The sequence below is a fragment of the Cladophialophora immunda genome, assembly GCF_000835495.1.
Source record: "Cladophialophora immunda strain CBS 83496 unplaced genomic scaffold supercont1.4, whole genome shotgun sequence".
Lineage (NCBI taxonomy): Eukaryota > Fungi > Ascomycota > Eurotiomycetes > Chaetothyriales > Herpotrichiellaceae > Cladophialophora > Cladophialophora immunda.
The window spans coordinates 3,793,898-3,812,752 of record NW_015622544.1 but is presented as its reverse complement, the minus strand read 5'-3'; the positions used below and the strand labels follow the sequence as shown (position 1 = coordinate 3,812,752).

The following is an 18,855-nucleotide window of genomic DNA, read 5'->3' as shown; positions in this document are numbered from 1 at the left end:
TCGATGTGCCCCAGACTTCTATTGGAACTATTGTACAGTAATAGAACAGGACAATGCAGTGCAGTGCAGTGCAGTGCAGTGCAGTCGTGGCAGTTGTTTACAGAGGACCGCCCGCTCAAGAAAATTGGTGTATCAGAGCACAAGTGCAGCGCAGGGCCAATGCAATGCAACGCAATAATGCAGTACAGCAGTCAAATATTATGCACCAGGTATAGAGCAACGCAGTCAGTACAGAACGCTTGAATCAAAGCAGTCCAGAAGATCGAGCATGCCTCTTTGTCCATCCCGGGTCTATTCTTGTAACATAAAATGTTCTCTTTCCGAGCTCAATGCGCCCCCTTGGACGAAGGTGGGGGACACAAGGCCTGCGTGCCCCGGCTGGGTCGAAGCGAACGATTGACTCTTCTCCCCCGTCGAGGCGATCACCCCTGTATGTCCATCTCTCGTATCTGTATCGTCCTGTTCCATATAACGTTGTAGACTCGGTGGAGTGTAGTCCCGTGCACGTCCAGCGAAGAGACGAAAGATAGAGATAGAGAGCGAACCGCACACTATCGGGTAGAATCGTCTGCCCTTTCGACCCATGCTATGCCCGGCGGATGTGGAGAGCGGAAGCTTCCAGCCCGGCCATGCCCCAGGAAGGGTGTTTCCTTCTTCAACCGCCACCTTCGTTGGATAAGGATGACGGTGAGTGGACATCCCGTGGTCCCGCCTCCATCGGTTTGTGTAATTTGAGGCATCGGAATTGTGCCGCCTCCCTTGGTGGTTCAAGGCGACTAGGTTAACAATATCCCGAGTCTTCGGTGCCAGGAGGGCGCTAGGAAACGAGCAGACGACCATAGACAAGAGGGGAACTCCTCCAAGAACCCAATCCCCAGGACCTGGTCTCCAAAGATATCCGTTCGGGTGAGATAGGTTGTCGCTCAAATGATGTTGAGCGAAGCAGTGGCTGAAGCGGCAGACGAGGTTTGTCGACAATAGGGCGTCTCTTCCGCGGACTCATCCTGATCCAACCTCATGCAATCTCTTGTAGCTAATTCCCTCATAGTTCTGATATATCTCTGCCCCAAGGCTATCATGGACTATCGGGCCTGAGAACCTTCAACCACCTCTTCCTGCTTCACGGGCGGCTCATCCGAGGTTTTGGGCGCGATGGACTGCAACTCTATCCCGTTCTCTTTGCGGGCGGCGGCATTGCGCCATGCAGCGGGGTTCGCAATGGTGAGACTCTCAGATAGGCTTCGCATCTGGGGCTGCATGACGCGCGAGATATTGTGATAGCCGTTCTGGGGGAGTTGAATGAGGAGGTTGTGGAGGCAGGAAAGGATCATGGTGGTGAAGCGGCCCATGGCTGCGGACCCCGGGAGAACTCGTGTGAGAGCCACAAAGGTATGAGTGGGCTACTAAGGACAGCAGGGAGGTATATCGAGGGTCTGACGACAGGACGGCGTCGTTGCAGGCTGGCGACGCAGTCAAGAAGCCAGGCTTAAGGGCTGATGGACGACAACGACCAGGATCATGCGAGTTGCGGAACTGTGTTGAAGGTGGGAATTTCCGACACCAGCAAGCGCAGATCTAGCTCGAGGTCTCCTTGCTGCACTGTGATGTAGTAAAGGCGTCTCAGCGGAATGTTGACTTTTCGGTAATGCGGCAACGCGAGATAGCCGCCGAGAGGCAGTGTGACGGTGTGAATCAAGGCGACAGGGGTTCGGGAGGTCCAACTCGATTCTCGATGTCGGCAAGCGAAGACTCGGTGGCTGATGTGGACGAAGTACTGGTCTGCGCGGCGTGGACTCTCTGTCGTCTCCAATGGTGTGCGCTGCACTCGGTAATCCGTATTCTTCGAGAAAGAGGGACAACAGGTGGATCATGTATGTGATGGGGGTGTTTGGCGGGAATGTGGAGGGCGAAGTGCTAGTGAGGCTGGGGATTGTTTGTCCCCATTTTACCCATTGTCTCTCCCTGCGGAACCCCCTTCCGCCCTCCCACAGCCCAACCCCGCCATCCTGGACAGACGCAGCCAAACGAATGATGGCGGCTTCACTTCTTCAATTGACCGAGACCAAGCACGATCTCCCCGTCACGGTATACCCGCGAGTCCATTATGGCTGCCGAGATCCCTACCTGCAGGTGGGGAATAGTGTGTATGTCACAGCCACTTCGCATGCTCCCTCTACAAAGGCGCACGCTACTGACAAGCGCTTGCAGCCACGGGCCTCATCTCTTCTTGGTTCGTCGAAGATTTGGTTCTCGACCGCCCAGACGCCAAAGCAAAGCACATCATCCAATGCATCGGATCGTCGTCGATGCAAAAGGGCAAAGACTTTGCCGCAAAACATTGCCCAAGTGCAACACCGACCATTTATGCTTCATATGACCAGGTCTACTCCGATCCGGACGTGGATTGTGTCTACATAGGGACTCCGCACTCCTTTCACAAAGGCAATTGTCTCGATGCCATTGCCGCGGGGAAGAATGTTCTGTGCGAGAAGTCGTTCACCATCAACGCCCGCGAGGCGCGAGAGGTGCTTGATGCTGCAAAGAAAAAGGACGTCTATGTCCACGAGGCAATGTGGCTACGGCATCGACCTCTCGTGGCCCAGTTGAGGAAGCTGCTCTTTGAGGATCAGGTTATTGGGGATGTCTTCCGTATGTCCTCCGACTTCAGCCTGCTGGTTCACATCCCTAGCCTGCCAGACACCTCCCGGTATAAAGACCCTAAGCTCGGGGCGGGGACGCTGCTGGATACCGGCATCTACCCTCTAACATGGGCTTTCCTGGCCCTAGATCCCAACACCCCTGCAAACTCGGAGAGGCCAAATATCCTTGCAACGCAAAGCCATCTGCATGGAGTTGAGGTCACCTCGAGCATCTTGGTACAGTATCCGTCGACGGGAAGGCAGGGAATCGTCAGTTCCACTACCATGTCGGGTGGCATGGGTGATGTGGTGTGCCGTATCCAAGGTACAGACGGGTACATCGACGTGCATGGCGCAGCACCGTCGCACCCTTTGTCCTTTACGGTCCATCGACGGAAAGAGCACTCCAAAAATGACTTTGAAAGCAAGCACTACGACTACCCTCGAATCGGCCGGGGGTTTTTCTACGAGGCAGACAATACTGCCCTCGACATTGCCGCGGGCCGAAAAGAGAGTGAGATTATGCCTTGGAAGGAGACGATCCGTGTGATGGAGATAATGGACGAGATCAGAAAGCAAGGAGGAACAAAGTACCCTCAGGATGAAGTGTTGGGAGGGATGAGCATCGGGTCGTCGGCCTCGTGATGGCTTCAGCCTCGTGACCGCCTCAGCCTCGCTGACGTCATATCCAAGGGGGGAAAACGCGTAGTTCGCGGTCCTCGAATCTTCATCCCTGAAACACTCAGATCTGACGCTCGTTCAATATCAAGGAGGCCTTTTTATATACATATCAGAAAGATAGATCTGCCCTCGCCCACTTATTCTCACTCTACCTCTCACCGTGCATCCCGCTATGGCCTCTCTCTATCAGCTCCTATCCCAACTCCCCGTGCTGTCCTCGTTTCTACTCCCCCTGCCTCTCACCACCACCGACGGCATCAACAACAACATCCTTTCCCTCCCAAAGTCAAACCCCACAGCCTGCCCCAACCCTCCGTCGCTATCGTGTCCCTCGCCGCCGCCCCAAGACATAAACACGTGCTGTGTCAATCACCCTTCAGGACACTTTTTGCAGACCCAATTCTGGGACACCGCGCCACCCATCGGGCCGAACAACTCGTGGACCATCCACGGACTCTGGCCGGATCTCTGTGCTGGAGGGTTTGACGCCTTCTGCGACTCGTCGCGCTCGCACTCGGACATTCGGACTGTGCTCCGCCACGCTCTGGAGGAGGGCCAGGATGGGGATCACTCGCCGACGATCGAGGGCCTGCTCTCCTTCATGGAGACGTACTGGCTCTCCCTCGACGGCGACCACGAGCACCTGTGGGCCCACGAGTGGAACAAGCACGGAACGTGCATTTCGACCCTCGAGCCGGACTGCTACGACGGCGCCGCCGCCGCCCCTCCAACCACCCCAAGTCGCCGGCACCCTCACCCCGACGTGCTGGACTACTTCGTCCACACGACCTCCCTCTTCAGGACGCTCGACACGTACTCGGTTCTCGCCGAGGCCGGCATCCTCCCCTCGTCCAACAAGCGTTATACGCTGCGGGAGCTGGAGGAGGCAATCCAGTCTTCTGCGCACGACCACCCGGTGACATTCCGCTGTAACCGCCGGGGCGAGCTGGACGAGGTGTGGTATCATTTCGCGGTGATGGGTTCGCTGCGACACACGTCTGATACGCAACAAGACGCCAAAGCCGAAGCCGAAGCCGAAGCCCCAGTCTTGATGCCCGGTCCGGGAGACTATGACCTCGACACGGCCCTGAGCCACCACCCCCGCTCCCCGTTCCTGAACGCAACCACCGTGCGCCGACATTTCGTGCCCGTGCCGCCCGACGGCGCGATTTCCAACTGCCCGCGACGAGGAATCAAATACCTCCCAAAGACGCCTGGGGGGGACCAGGACCCGCCGTCGGCCACGAAGACAACTTCCGTCGCCAACCCCACGTCTTCACCCACCAGCACAAGCACAGCCCTGCCGTTCACAGGCAAAGGCCACCTGGAGATCCACATCCTGGACTCTACGTCCACGACGACAACGGAGCAACCACAAAATCGTGTCGTTCTCTCCCCTTCAGACTCGAACTCAATCTTGCCCTCCCCCTCCACGGCCTCGAAAAAGGGGTGTCTCATCCGTCAGGGCCAGTGGTACGTCTCGGGCACCTGCGCGACCTTCCGCGCCCAGCACGACGTGGTCGACCCCGGCCACCAGGCTTTGTTCTCCCTCTCCTCGTCGTACTCCCCGTGCCTGGTCAACCCTGCCACCGGCAAATTCGAGTGTACCAACTCTGCCAAGGTGCAGGGGATCTTTTCCTATGCGGACAACGGCGACGGGATCAATGTGCTCGCATATCACAACCGCAGCGTATTTTACGCACACAGCATTCCGAAGCGGTTTGAAAAGGTTGATCTTTTTGCTGATGATGGCAATGGCCAGAGAGAAGTGCAGGTGGAGATCCATTGGGTACCAGCATAGTCTTCGGCACTGTGCATACAAGTGTCTAAACAAGTTGTGATACCCGCCGTACTTCGTCATTCAGACGTCTAGGTGCAGCAATATCACAGGCCTCGCCCATCTCATGACGCCTTCGACCAACACGTTACTCACTTGCTCCCGCTCCTGGGTGGCACCAGTTCGTCGCTACTTCCAGGCCAGCTCATCCCACTGACTCGACGTCCCATCTTCTTGACCTCTCGCATTCCAGCTCCAAACAAGGTCTTGACCCTCTCTCCGCTGGTTTGCCTCTCGGCCTTACGTCGTGATTTGACCACTTTCTCTTTCCCGCCTCCAGGCACCTCAACCAGCTCTACTCGCGACGGCAAGGTCTTACTCACAGTGCTTTGTGGTGGGCGACCATGTCCGCTCTCGAGCATGGCAGCACTCAAGGAGCTTGTCACTGCTCCCGAGCCGTCCACTTTGGAGCAGGAAGAGCTGAACTGAGGCTGGACCGGCCCAGAGATCTTCACAGCCTTGGAGGATGATGCTTGGTCCCTGCTACCCCCGCGACTCCTGACTACGGTCAAAGATGGCATCTGTGAGTTTGACCGTCGATGCGCCTCAGCTGCTCTGCGAGAGGCACGTTCCTCTCGCTCTCTCATCGCCTTTGCTCGAGTTTCGGGGGAGCAATCAAAGTAAGATGCTTTACGCCTATGCGAAGCCAGCTGGACAGTATTCGACTTTGGCGAAGAATTGCTCGCAATAACATACTGCCTCTTTGGGATGAGGGGGATGAGAGATGCTAGATTGCCTGTGGTTTTGCTTTTCGTCATAGTTCCATCGCCATAGAACGCCTTGGACGTGTCAATTAGCACGGCCTCAGCATTGACGCTTGATATTCGACTCGTCGGCGTCGACATATTTCCGGGAGAAGTTGATCTGTTCAACGAAAACGGCTTGAACCCATTCGACCCAGAAGTGGTCAATTTTTTCTCCGCCTCTTTGCCCCCAAATGCGAGGCTTCCAGCTCGATGCAGGCTTTGGCGCGATATTCCCAGCTTCTTGAGGAGGATGTTCTCGAAGTCTTCAAAGCTCGTTAAGGCTTCTTCCGTCTTGCAATGCTCTTTTAGCTCATTGAGCGCACTGTTCATACGCACCTTCTCACTGTTCTCGAAGAGATGGTCGATCTTCTTTTCGGTCGACTCCGAGGGTGATTGAGATGGTCTATTGAGCTCTTTTGTGCGAAATCGGTCACACAGGGACATATATCGCCCGGTCCAGTATGACCCATCCTCTGCAACATACACCTGCCTGGTGGTTAACAATGCTAGTCGTTATAGAATAGTCAGAAGTCTCTCACATGTCTTGGATCATTGTCGGAATGCTGGCTGGGATTCGAGCTGCTGACGCTGCCAATGCTGGTTGTCATTGTTGTTGAAGTTGGGATGTCACTATCTCGCCAGTTCTTGTTTGCCAAAGTGGAGTTTATGAACAGGAGCCTCCCCGATGACGATGTCCTCTTCATGCCTTCGAGACGTTGTGTATTGGCAACGTCATTCAGCGACAATTTGAGGGTTGGTGCACGCTCGGCCGGGCTCCTTAGTGATTGCGATGATAGAGCACATTCAAGAGGGTTTCGGTGCTGACAAGCATTTCTAAGTCGAGCACGGTTGATCGCCGCCTCTCTCTGAACCTGTATCATTAAGTCCGTCTCTTTTTCTGTCATCCTGCTTTCAATCAATGCATCGGTGATATTGAGCTGACTTGCATTATCGTGATGCTGCTCTGGAGGGGAAAGGGTAACTGAAGTTGGCTTTCTCGGAGAAGGAGTTTCATGTGGCGGACCAAAGCATGAGATATTGCCCAAGGTTTGCGTGCGTGGTAAGGGTGGTTCGAGGGGCTGGAGCAGTCGCCGCCTGGTAATAGTGTCGCGGGGCGAAGACAGCAAGCTACTCATCGTCTTGGACTTTGGCAGGGCGGTAGTGCTGGAACCCTGTTTGAGATGATCCTGAGCTGCAACAGTGTCATGTCCACCCAAGGAATGCGTGGACATGTTTCGAATATACAGTTGCTGTTGGGTTCCAGAGAGGTCATGATGAGACCGTTGCTTGTATGGAAGCAATGACTCTCTACTGGGCGTTGCGACCTGAGGCTGGGATATTCGGAACGAGCTAGGTGGCAGACTGTCTTCGGGTTGCCATGATTTTCGGTGCGTGCGAGGAATGTTCAGCAGACTTGTCCCTGCTGCCGAATCCCTTCTGTCTCTTCGAGCACCTGCGGGCGTAGCGTGACGAGAGCTGCCGGACTTTGGCCTTGGTATAGCAGAGACGAAAGAGTGACGACTCCGGGCACTGAGAGAAGCGGGATCAGGTTGACGTGCCATCTTGTGTGGTGGGGGACTAGGAGGACAAACGGGTAGACGTGGCTCTGATTTCAATGGAGATCGAAAGAAATGCAGGCTGGAATGATGGGGCAGCGGCTCGCAGAAACCATGAGAGCGAAGAAGGCTGCTGTCAGAGTGCTGGCGCATCTTGGAGGTGACTGTGACGGCAGTTTGAATGCCTGGCATGCGATCCGACCAAGTCTCACCTGTCGAAGCAGGAGCGACGTGAAAGTGAGCATTTTCGAAAGTCCGATCTGAGAACCTCCGAGCAGAGCGAAGTCAAGTTTGAGCAGCAACGTCGATGAATCTGGGACCAAAAGTGAAAGGACTGCTATACCCACCCTCCGCCATTCGTCTGCCAGACCTTCTTTCACTGCGGACAGCCAGCAATGCTTCCCAGCTGAACCCTCAGCCTTGCGAAGCCCGAATGAGGCTAGACCAAGGCTGTGAATATCGGACATGGACTCCATCCTGTGCTTTACAGCATGACATCAACCAATGACATCACAATAATTCAATGCAAACTCAGGCACAAAACATCATGGCACAGATTTTGGATCTATCTTCCTATAATATTACGACTCTGGACCATAGTCACACGACTTCTATCTATTCAAAAATACTCTTCAAGCAAACACCCCGAAAGATACATACCAATCATGTCTGAGCTATACAAGGGTCAAGACCTCATGGACATTGCCAAACAAGCGGAACGCGATCTCGCGTCGGCCAAATCCAAGCACGGTGCCCAAGACAGTGGGTTTGGAGGCAAAACAGTCTCTGGAGGAAGCGTCAGCAGTATGTATACGCCCTGGAAAGAGGAACAGGACGTGACACAACATCTCCCTTTGCCCGACCCGGTACGGAAACGACTGATCATATCTCTGGAATTCTAGCAACCGAGTCTGGCATCGATCAATCAGTAACCAATAAATTCCCCGGCAGCACCGCCGAGTACGGCCGCAAAGTCTCCGGTGCCGGGGACAACAGAGAAATCCCGGTCGAGGAGGGCGGTGGCATCCAGAAAGGCACGGGGCGGCCGACCAAAGCTGGCGACTTTGAGAAGGGCGCCGCCGGTGAGGGGCCCGAAGATGTCAGCAGGAAATATGCTGAAGAGTACGGTGGCAATGATGATGCGAGGAGTAATGTCAAGAACGCCACAGCATGAGCGGGCTCCGGACTGCAGTGTATGTTTGCATTCAGGCCAGGATTTGGAATGAGGAAAAAAAATATGGCATACAGGTTCTCTACATGTAATCAAGGAATAGGTCTCTTGAGGCTTCTCAAATCCGAAATTAGACGTCACAGAAGCCCACATGCCCTTCTTTTTCGTCCACTGTCAAGAGCACAGATGTTCCATAACAACTGGTTGAAGCGATACGCAGACAGTAACTCCATAACACCACGCTCATGCCACTATGCTTACAGTAGCAAACCAGTCCCGCCTGTGTTTTGGCTTCACAGTGTTTGTACAGTTTGGAAGAAGGGATTCTTCATCAGCTTCTCGTCACCCTTGACCATTTCTCTCATCAGCCGTAATTTTTCGTCCTTGGTCATATCCTTCCCTTCGACCTGCTCCTTCCAATTCTGTAGCATTGCCTTCAACAGTCGGCTGGCTTCATCTGCGTCTTCCTTCGAGTATTCACTCTCCTTCGGTTCAGCATTCGCACTCGTGAAGTCTTCCAGCTCCTCTGCCTTTCTTCTCGCCATGCTGACCACCTTGTCTGGAAATCTTACAAGCTCAGCAACGTGGATGCCGAAGCTCTGGTCACTTATGCCGGGTTCGACTCTGTACAACAAAGTGACCTCCCTTCGTTTGTTCGAGGCACTGGTGCCCCCCTCACCATTGGTCATGGCAACATCCTGGTCCTGGTCCCCCACAAAGGCAACAACATGAAGGTTCTTGACCGCATTCGGGTACTTGTCCGCCAGAGCAGTCAGCTCGTGGAAGTGAGTGGCAAAACACCCAAACGCGCCAATCTGACCGACGATTTCTTCGCTGATGGCCCATGCAAGCCCGAAGCCGTCATAGGTGCTTGTGCCTCGACCTAGCTCATCAATGATGATCAGCGAGTCTCTGGTGGCACTTTTCAGGATGTTTGCAGTTTCAAGCATTTCCGCCATGAAGGTTGAGACGCCTTTGAGTTGAGAATCTGATGCTCCGACACGAGCGAGTACACAATCAAAAATGGTCAGCTCTGCTTCCGCGCAGGGCACGAAACAGCCAATCTGAGCCATCAGAGCAATGCAGCCGATTGTGCGAATGTATGTCGATTTACCGCCCATATTCGGACCGGTGATGATGAGAAACCGGGAGCTGTCTCGCCTAAATTCGACGTCATTGGTGATAAAATTGATGTCGTCCTGAGCTTCCATGCAAGGGTGACGTGCTTCTTTTAAGATGGTATCCCCCGTGCCTCGTGCATGCATCTTCGGGCGGACGTATGCTGTCGGAGCATGGACAGAAGTATGTGCCAGACTCACCACCACATCGAGATGGGCGATGATGGCGGCAAGCTGTTCAATGACTGGCGTGTACGATGACGCTACTTGAACGACCTCTGACACCAGTGACGACTGTTTTCGATTGTAAGACCCTGAGAGTTGATCGTGCTCCCTCCTTAACTCCGCCAGTGCATTCGTCGTAAAGTAAACACCGTTCTTTTGTGTCGATATTTCCTTGTAATCCTTCTTGTTTCGGATGCAACCCGCTTCATTGCGCGTGAGCCGGAAACAATGCCCATGGACTTTGTGGGCCTCCAGATAGAGCTTCTTGTCGAGCTCCTGACTAAGATCCTTTCCGACCCGACGATGTTCGACATCCATTGCGTGCTTTACTTTGTCAAGCTTGGCCCGAATTACCTTGAGACCCTCATCAAACTCTGGTTTGATAATGAACTCATGGCGGTCCAGAGCTTCGAGGTCCACAGTGGTCTCGACCATTTCAGCCAATTTCCCTAGAAAGCTAGATAACTCTTTCAGTTTTGACGTATACTGTGCTTCTAAGGGCATTTGGTACTGCTCGTCGACCACAGTTTCCAGGGCCTCGATGAAGCCTGGAAGCCGGATGATAACCTGATACGCCCGAACCACATCCTCCAAGTTTGCGCGCTTTCGCTGGAATTTCTTGGCCAGGCGGTAAAGGTCGGGGATCGAGCGAAGGTGTTCTTCTTGCATGGTTTGGCGAAGTTCAGTGTCCGTGACGAAAGCCTCCACTAGTTGCTGCCTCTTCTCGATTTCCGAAAGACTCATCAGCGGTTGCTTCAGCCACTGTGCAAGTAGACGAGCTCCGATCGGGGTTTTGCAGTGGTTGAGCAGACCAAACAAGCTCATACTTTTCGCGCCGTCTCGCGGGCCAGGCATGAGGTTCAGAGCTCTGAGTGCAGCCGCGTCCAGTTTCATGTACTGTCCAAGGTCGTGCTGGTATAGTCGGTATTGTCCAAAATTGCTGGGGTCTGTCATGACACCCAAATACTTGATGAGTGCAGCTGCGCTCCCCATTGCCAGTTTGAGGTCCGTCTGAGGCAGGAGTCCCATTGCATTTTCGCCCTTCAGAAGCCTGGCTAGGTCTTGTTCGATGTCCTTCGTTCCCCAATCGGCAGCAGATCTCTCAGAAATGGCGATACCACACGAATCGGCAATTTGTTGGATCTTGACCAGTTCGGGATCCTTTTTCTGGAGGCTGCCTGCCACAATACACTCTTTGACGCCCAACTGAATAAGAAGACTTTCGAGGTTGGAATAGAGATCATTGTCCAAGAACTCGCTGACGCCAAGTTCTCGGACACTGGCATCTGCAAAGCAAACGCCCACACTTCTGGCCTCGCCGGCTTTGGTACTGACCTTAACAGCCAGGATTATGGGGGCACTGTCGCCTTGGCTATCCATACCTGAACCCAGCTCTTCTTCAACAGCTTGCAAGTTGCCGGGACTAGCTTGACGGGCGAGTTTCCATTGTCCTTTGCCACTTGCCTCCCAGATCTCTACTCTTTTGCCTAGCTTGAACAGCGCTTCTCGAAGGAGGTTTCGGAAAACGGTGGTTGACATTGTGACGCTGGGCAAAGCATTGTCGCTTCGACCGAGGTTTCTGATAACAGCAGTCGTCTTGTAGACGGTTCGCGCAATAAACTCGGCATCTTCTCCATGCGCTGAATACCAGTCGACCCGATCAAAGACACGGATAGTATTGTTTCCGTCCGATCTCGGTGGGAGGGAACGGAACGAACGAATGAATCCGGTCTCGTCGTCGACCTTTGTTTTTGTTGTCAGTGAGAGTATCTATACAGCAGGGGGGAGAACCATACCTTGAGCTCAGGTCTAGACGCCATCTTTGCTTGGGCTAATGGGTGAAAGCGCAGGCTGTTGGAGAGTGAACTTTCGAGAACAAACCTTTAGCAGCCCACGTCAACGCGATTCACGCGTCAACACGAAATCTTGGCACTTTAACACGCGAGATGGGCTCTCCTCCCCACAGGCAGCCGGCCTAGCTAGCCAGCTGGTTCTCCGGGGGGCAGGGCTTAGCACTAGGCTCACTACCTACTTGTAGGCCTCAAGCTACGGCTGGTGAGGCCAATAGGGCTCGAGGCTCTATCCCCTTCCCCTTGTTAGGCGTCCCTATGGTCAGTATTACCCGCCAACACTCGTTCCCGAGCAGAGATCACGCTCCTCCGTCACCATCGGATCTACCCCGATCATGAGGATGTTTCAGGTTTGTAGACTTGGCCAAGGACCTGCAGCCTGTTTCTGCCCTCATTTCTGTGGCTTCGACCTCTTGACGCTTCAAGTCAGTTATGAACGATCTTCTGCATCAGGCACGAGAACTCGTTGGACCAGCCTATGACGGTCTTTGTTGAGGCCGACCTGATTGCCGTGTGGCCTTGCTCCTGCTGACAACCATCCTCTCCTGCTACCCGTCTCGCCGTCTACATGACCAGCCTCGTGCCTTCTTGCTGAGTATCTGACTACTTGTTGCTCCTTCTCTGGTTGATCAGGTGCCATGAAGCTGCCTGCTTCTCTCTCGTTTCCTTCTTTGCGTCGATTTTCCCCTTTGCCCATCTCACCCATTCCCCATCACAGGCCCGTCCAGCCGCTTATTTGGTATTTGGCACATTATCGTTATCATTCTGCTTTATCACGAGCTCGACTCATCCCACAGTCACTTGGACCAGTCATCCTTAGGACCTTTTCCATCATGCCCAAGGGAAAGGACAAGTCAATCATGGACCTCGTCGATCAAAAGGTCAACGAATCCGCTCTCGAAACCCAATCTCGCAAAGATGCCAATTTTGAAACCATCGAGGCCAAACTACCCAAACGCTGGAGCAAGACCGAGATGAGCTTCATCGACAAAGGCACTAGTATGTCAGGAATCCCAGTGTTGTAGAGAGAGAAGCCACTGACTTTGCAAACTAGGTCTCTTCGGTTCGAAGAACCCCTTCGGCAAGAAAGCGGACCCCAAGGACAACATAGTATGGCTCCTGGACAACACAGCATACCGACCGATCAAGCCGGGAAAAGACTCTGTGCAGCCTTGGCAAGCGGAATTTGTGGCCTGTTTTTTCCGTGAAGGCCGCAAGGACTTGACCAAATATGTTAGTTCCATCGCCGACTTGGTCGGGTTGGACGGCAAGGCTGGCGTTGATGATGCGGCCAGAAAGAGGATCGAAGAACGCATCAAGTCATTTGTTATGGCCATTGCTCCTGCCCGCACAATGCAGATCAAGATTCCCTGCCCGGGTCCGACTGGAATCCCTCACAAACGCGTTCTTGGGCCCTCCAACCCCAATGGAATCAGCAGTCAGACCTTGCTCACTGGTGGTGCAGACGATGCGGATGGAAAGACGGTGGTCTGTACCAGCGAAGGCGATGTCTTCCCAGACTTGAAATCCAATACACGATTTGTTGGCCCCGAAGGTTGGGGTATCATTTCGGATATCGACGACACAGTGAAAGTGACCATGACTTCCAGTCCTACTGGTATTCTGCAGTCAACTTTCGCCGACATCCCCAAGACTACACCAGGAATGCCGGAATTCTACAAGGTTCTTAACGAGTCTTTGAAATCTCCGGCCTGGTTCTATCTGTCAGCTTCGCCGTATAACCTGTACCCCTTCCTCCACGACTTCCTCCACTCCAACTACCCACAGGGGACACTGATTCTGCGAGATTCTTCGTGGATGTATCTGGGCGGCCTCTTGCAGTCTCTCACTCAGGGTGTGAAAGACTACAAGACTGATCGCATCGAAAAGATCCGATCCTGGCTTCCGAACCGCAAGTTCGTCTGTATCGGTGATTCAACGCAATCTGACCCGGAGGCATACGCTGCGATGTACGCCAAATATCCTGACTGGATCAAGGCAATCTATATTCGGAAGGTTATCGAAGCCCCTCACATGGAAGCGAAGAACAAGAACCAAAGGTTCATCGACGCGTTCAAAGATGTTCCTGACCAGGTGTGGAGGGTGTTTGTGGACCCGAAAGAGCTGGCAGATCACATCAGACATGTAGCCGGCGTTGCACATGCGGGTATGGTTGGCAATCTGCTGGGTCTCTAGTGCCAGACCGAGCATGGGAAACGAACGCCGTCGCGATCCCAAGCTCAAACGCCCCAGACCCGGACCCCGGAAGCGAGAACGCCGCTCCGCTCGCCGAGCCCTGCGCCAAAGGTCTGACATCGTTTGGTAAGGATCGTGCGGCCCTACCAAATTGAATCTCGACCCCGGGCTCCAACGCCACCTGCGAACAATCCCCGTCCTAGAGCCTCATAAAGGCGAAAAGGTGGTATCATGGTGGGGTCTCTCAACGAAGGAATGCTTCACCTAGAAACGATACCCGAACACGCGAATGAAGACTGTGGTGTTGCGGCATTGTTGTATTATTAGCCGTCGGAAGAGGACGTGATGGATATCCTAGGAGGCACTGGACGCATAGGTACCTAGATTACGCGAGAACGAAAAAGCTAATTGGCATACACAGTTTGATCCTGGAGGGTGGGCGAAGGCCGCTTTGACCTGAGCTTCAATTGAGCAACATCCTGAGCGTCACCCTGAGCAGCACCCTGACCCTACAAGGGGGCTTAATCTGGCTCTCTGCGATCGGCTACACCTGCCTTTCAGCCAGACATCTGTTTCAGATAAGCCTCGATGAACCCGTCCAATCTCTGCCCCCACGTTGCTGCCTTATATTTCTTGTGCGTGGTTCTCTTCTCTCCATTCCTGGCAACAACGATGCATGGAATTAATGGCCTCGGATAGTTCTGTAGTATCTATCTTATCCTTGCAGGTTTAAGTAGGCCAGCTTCCGTGTCCAGAACATCATCCTTATCCGAAGGCAATCTTCTCGACCATGGACGCTCGGCTGTACTCTCTAGTTGTTGATGGCCACTCTTCAGACTCTCAATTCATTCCATCAGACGCTGACTGGGAGGGTCGGCGTGAAGACATCGAAAGGCTCTATGTTACACAAAGAAGGAGCCTGAAAGAAGTGATTTTGATCATAGAAGCCATGTACGGCTTCAAAGCCACGTGGGGGTACTAATCCCTATGTTGATGGTGCTAATGCTCAGACTGAGGCAGGTCACAGATGTACAAGAGACGGCTCGCAAAGTGGAAACTCAACAAGAATAACAACAAGAGAATGACGCTGGCTATACTTCGAAAGCAAAGCCAGCGCCTCGCCGATGGAAAGCATACAAAGTTTTTCATTAGCGGTCGGGAAGTTGACATGGATGCTCTGATGCGGCATGCCAAAAGAAGCGGCGCCAAAGCAGCTCAGGCATACCCGAACCGTATGTCACGTTCCCCAACGCCCGACGGCCTCGAATGCGTGACACCTGTGCCAGCTTGGCTTGCGGACGACGATATCAATGGGTCCTCGTTGCTGGAACCGTGGCCAACGTCTACGGAGCCTCACCACGAAAGACTGTCTTTGCTCCTCGAGGCGTCCCCAGATCAGGCCGACACTCTTGCGCTGTATGAACTTTTCCGTTCAATACTCCGGAATTACATTACAGGGGCCTATGAGGCTCGGATGTGGCTCTGTAATGAGGGAGAAAACTATTGCAGATCATCCCGAGCTGCGGAGCTGAAGACAGATATGCGAGGCTCTGAAAGACCAGGATCGGGTCTCAGGAGACTTCTGGACGATAGCGACCGCGAAAATGGAATCTCAAGTCCAACTTCTATGGAATATCTGCGGGCCATGGCCTTCAATATCTTTGTTGAGAACAGTGATATCGAAGGTGCTTTTGTCCTTGCCGAGAAGATCCTGGAACGCACTCGACAAGCTCCCAACGCTCACTCTAGGGACCTTGGCCTCCTTACAGCACTTTCTATACAAATTGATGCTGCACTGCGTAGCCGGCAGGATGAGCGAGCAAGGCATGCCATACATCAGGTCCTGACTACCGTCAGCAAGCTTGATGCTCTTGACTCACTACATAACGCTGCGCTCCTGTCGCGCCTGGAAGATTGCCTGATGCGGCTGGGCCGGCGGGATGAGGCACAGTTCTCAGGAAGTCGCTGATTGACTCTTATTTCAGAGCAATGTGGGAAGCTAATTCTCGAAGAAAAGTGCAAGTCTTGACCTTGATACCTAGCAAGGTACACTGAAATCATATCGACAACTTTGATGCTTCAGATAAAAACTGAGTAATGGATCACGACAAACTACTGAGGACAAGATCCACACAGTACTGGGGTCAACAGATGAATACGGCTACCCCGAATTCGAAATCTGACCATGTTTTGTTCAGCCCAAGGACCATTCGACCCTCAATCTGGCATCAACCCCGAAAGGATCGTCCTTCACGGTCGAAATCGGCTCAGAAAGTGCGCCCAGCCTTCGTTCATGATGGTTCTGCCTCGAGCACGACGGTGCCATCCTAGTTTCGAAATGCTGTTCGTTGGAGCCACTCTCTGAGACAAGAACTCTAAGACCTACTCCATCATGATGAGCCAGACCATTCTTTGCTCCCATTGCCATGACGTACCTCTGTTGTCATCTGTTCGAACTCGTTCACGGCACGCTCAAAGCGACTCTCAAGTCTGAATCGCCTGAACGGGAATGACGTGTCAATTGGAAGGGGTCGCAAGGCCAATGCTTTCGTGAAGTTCGGAAGCGAGATGCCATCTGATCGGCCCACACGTTGCCTCACTTGCGCTCAGTCACCTTTGCATCAAGATCCTGAGGTATTGTCTTCAGTACCTTCCCGGAAAGTGGTCGCTGCTCGGCCGTTGTGCGATTTGACACCGGACCCCCATGCGTATCTCGGGGTTTTTCGGACGCTGCTGCACTGCTATTGTTGTTTTGTTGCTGTTGCTGGTCTGGGGCACCGGAATTGCTGTGGTTGCCTTGGTTGACGCTCGATGGTATCTGAGTTACAGTAAACAGCTTTGGGCTTTATGAGAAACACTTTCGCAATGCTGCAAGAAATTGTATTTGAGAAACACGCCGTATCTGGCCGGCGTTGCCCTCTCTTAAACCTCTCAACAGGGCAGGAGATCTTGTCGCCGTTTGGGCCTACACATTGACCAGGTCGACAGTTTGTTCTGTTCTCCGTCAAGATACCTGCTGGGAAGCCATTAGGAGAACTCGACTCGTCGCCGGTCAACTAGGCTTCGACCAGTCGATCCACTTCCCGAGGATAGCACGATCTCAACGCCTGTGACTTCAAGTGCCGCCAAGTTCATTGCCGCAGCTTAGGGCACGGCTTTGACTCTCGGTCGCCTCATTCTGTCGCCGGTTGAGGCTTGTACTGAGGGTGTGAAACTCTGACTGGCCGAAGCCTTGCAGCGCCACGTTTTTGGGTTGCTGCAACCAAAACTTCCGATTTGCCTTTGGCCTTCAATGCTTGTACTAGGACGGGCTGAGTCTATCATCAAGTGAGCGAGCAGATTCAGAATGCAAGATCATGGTCTTTAATTGCGGAGTTGGGAAAATCTGGTTGAAAGCTTGTTTCTTGCTTAAGGTGAAGCTAAAACAAGACACATTGCCCAAATACTAAGAGAAGGCTATGGCACTTGTACCTGATACTGGCTGAGATATTGTAGGCTTTGCCGATGAGCTTGCTTGTTGGTGAGCTTTGTTGCTTTCCCATGGGCAGCTCTGTTTGCGGACTGAGTACCGGTCCAGAGTCTGACTCAATGTGTGACCTACAATTCCGGTGTTGATTTACTGGGGACAAATTCCAGAATCCCAACCTTCACACCTTTTTCCGCATCATTTTCATCGGTGACAATGACATTGTCAAGCTTCTTGTAGCCTTTTGACAGGTATAGCTTTTCTCCCATGTCGGCGGCAATGACTCCTTGCTTGACGAGATCCAAACTCCCCAGTTCCATGCCCCAATTCAGCAGAGCTGTCCCATGACCACGGCGCCAGGAGGCAGGGTGAACCACAAGCATGTCAACCAGCTGATGTCCCTCAAAATACCTGGAGACAGGGTTAGTATCTGTCCTGCCCACAAACAGTGTATGTCATTACTTCTCTTCTGCCGCCTCGCACTTGTCGTCCAGCAGCTTCGCATGGTAGGGGCTCTTGTCCCGACCTTGACCGCCATCAAAGATAGGTTTGTTCGGTGACTTGTCGTCATCTGTGTCCATGTACTGCCCTTTGTGAGCGGACCCAGGCTCCAGCTTCCAAGTCGCCACGCCCACGATCACTTTTGACCCTGGCTCTGGAACAGTGTAGTCGTCGCCGGGCTCGATGATGGCCTGCGTGCGTTCACTCTCGTCGACCTCATACTTGTCTTCGGCAACAAGAGCGATGTACTCTGGATCTCGAATGGCTTCGGCAAACATGCTCTGGTACGAACGGTAGGTGTCTTGGGGGAAATTGCGGTGACAAGGACGCTCCCAACCAAAGACTGGTGAATAGTAGAAGCCGGCTGTCGCTACCACAGCAATGCGAGGAAGGTCAGAGATGTTGGCAAGGCGGAGAGACCCTAGCGGAGGACTCGGGGGATACATGGCCGCTGTCGTTGTAACAGGAAGAAGCAAGGGGGACCAAGTCAACAATATAGTGGTAGTTGCAGCAATCAGGACAAAAATCATTTCGACGTGTTCTCTGTCGTGATCTTTCACCCGTCTTTCGGTCGTCTTTCAGTCGCTCTTCACATTTGGTTCACTGCCCAATCAAAATCCACGCTCGGATTTCTTTGACGGAATAGGATCGGTATGACGGAGGCCATCCAATGACAGCGCGACCGGCAGCCATCATCACTTCGCCGGGTCGCGCTAGCTACCATATGCCGGCACTAATTGCAAACTAGTCTGCCCAGTCGAGACAGCGGATTGCCTTGACCCCTTCGTCTACAAGCCATGGATACTGATGGCGTTGGTGGTTACCTACGAGGTACGAACGATGCCTCATGGACAGGTCCTGACTGAGGC

The 18,855-nt window shown here is 53.3% G+C and overlaps 10 protein-coding genes across 10 annotated transcripts; 5 read left to right on the top strand and 5 right to left on the bottom strand.

Moving 5' to 3' along the window:
* Window positions 1-291: 291 nt before the first annotated feature.
* Window positions 292-840, bottom strand: PV07_07685 (uncharacterized protein; the record flags this gene model as incomplete). Its single annotated transcript, XM_016394790.1, has 1 exon — window positions 292-840. One exon carries the CDS (start codon window positions 838-840, stop codon window positions 292-294), a length of 549 nt encoding a protein of 182 aa, XP_016248209.1.
* Window positions 841-1,082: 242 nt separating this feature from the next.
* Window positions 1,083-1,349, bottom strand: PV07_07684 (uncharacterized protein; the record flags this gene model as incomplete). Its single annotated transcript, XM_016394789.1, has 1 exon — window positions 1,083-1,349. The coding sequence occupies one exon, from the start codon at window positions 1,347-1,349 to the stop codon at window positions 1,083-1,085; it is 267 nt and encodes an 88-aa protein (XP_016248208.1).
* Window positions 1,350-2,104: 755 nt separating this feature from the next.
* Window positions 2,105-3,284, top strand: PV07_07683 (uncharacterized protein; the record flags this gene model as incomplete). The annotated part of the gene is made up of 2 exons (XM_016394788.1): window positions 2,105-2,144; window positions 2,209-3,284. 2 exons carry the CDS (start codon window positions 2,105-2,107, stop codon window positions 3,282-3,284), a joined length of 1,116 nt encoding a protein of 371 aa, XP_016248207.1.
* Window positions 3,285-3,492: 208 nt separating this feature from the next.
* PV07_07682 (uncharacterized protein) lies at window positions 3,493-6,806 on the top strand (the record flags this gene model as incomplete). Its single annotated transcript, XM_016394787.1, has 1 exon — window positions 3,493-6,806. One exon carries the CDS (start codon window positions 3,493-3,495, stop codon window positions 5,119-5,121), a length of 1,629 nt encoding a protein of 542 aa, XP_016248206.1. The 3' UTR covers window positions 5,122-6,806.
* PV07_07681 (uncharacterized protein) lies at window positions 5,250-7,465 on the bottom strand (the record flags this gene model as incomplete). Its single annotated transcript, XM_016394786.1, has 2 exons — window positions 5,250-6,389; window positions 6,443-7,465. The coding sequence occupies 2 exons, from the start codon at window positions 7,463-7,465 to the stop codon at window positions 5,250-5,252; spliced, it is 2,163 nt and encodes a 720-aa protein (XP_016248205.1).
* A 566-nt stretch (window positions 7,466-8,031) lies between these two features.
* PV07_07680 (uncharacterized protein) lies at window positions 8,032-8,679 on the top strand. The gene is made up of 2 exons (XM_016394785.1): window positions 8,032-8,263; window positions 8,362-8,679. The coding sequence occupies exons 1-2, from the start codon at window positions 8,125-8,127 to the stop codon at window positions 8,631-8,633; spliced, it is 411 nt and encodes a 136-aa protein (XP_016248204.1). The 5' UTR covers window positions 8,032-8,124; the 3' UTR covers window positions 8,634-8,679.
* PV07_07679 (DNA mismatch repair protein msh-2) lies at window positions 8,673-11,818 on the bottom strand. Its single transcript, XM_016394784.1, has 2 exons — window positions 11,770-11,818; window positions 8,673-11,716 (listed from the first exon to the last, which is right to left on the bottom strand). The coding sequence occupies exons 1-2, from the start codon at window positions 11,791-11,793 to the stop codon at window positions 8,924-8,926; spliced, it is 2,817 nt and encodes a 938-aa protein (XP_016248203.1). The 5' UTR covers window positions 11,794-11,818; the 3' UTR covers window positions 8,673-8,923.
* Window positions 11,819-12,237: 419 nt separating this feature from the next.
* On the top strand, window positions 12,238-14,340 carry PV07_07678 (uncharacterized protein). The gene is made up of 2 exons (XM_016394783.1): window positions 12,238-12,822; window positions 12,878-14,340. Exons 1-2 carry the CDS (start codon window positions 12,462-12,464, stop codon window positions 14,017-14,019), a joined length of 1,503 nt encoding a protein of 500 aa, XP_016248202.1. The 5' UTR covers window positions 12,238-12,461; the 3' UTR covers window positions 14,020-14,340.
* A 469-nt stretch (window positions 14,341-14,809) lies between these two features.
* Window positions 14,810-15,988, top strand: PV07_07677 (uncharacterized protein; the record flags this gene model as incomplete). Its single annotated transcript, XM_016394782.1, has 2 exons — window positions 14,810-14,994; window positions 15,040-15,988. The coding sequence occupies 2 exons, from the start codon at window positions 14,810-14,812 to the stop codon at window positions 15,986-15,988; spliced, it is 1,134 nt and encodes a 377-aa protein (XP_016248201.1).
* A 1,628-nt stretch (window positions 15,989-17,616) lies between these two features.
* Window positions 17,617-18,516, bottom strand: PV07_07676 (uncharacterized protein; the record flags this gene model as incomplete). The annotated part of the gene is made up of 2 exons (XM_016394781.1): window positions 17,617-17,896; window positions 17,948-18,516. 2 exons carry the CDS (start codon window positions 18,514-18,516, stop codon window positions 17,617-17,619), a joined length of 849 nt encoding a protein of 282 aa, XP_016248200.1.
* Between the last annotated feature and the right edge of the window lie 339 nt (window positions 18,517-18,855).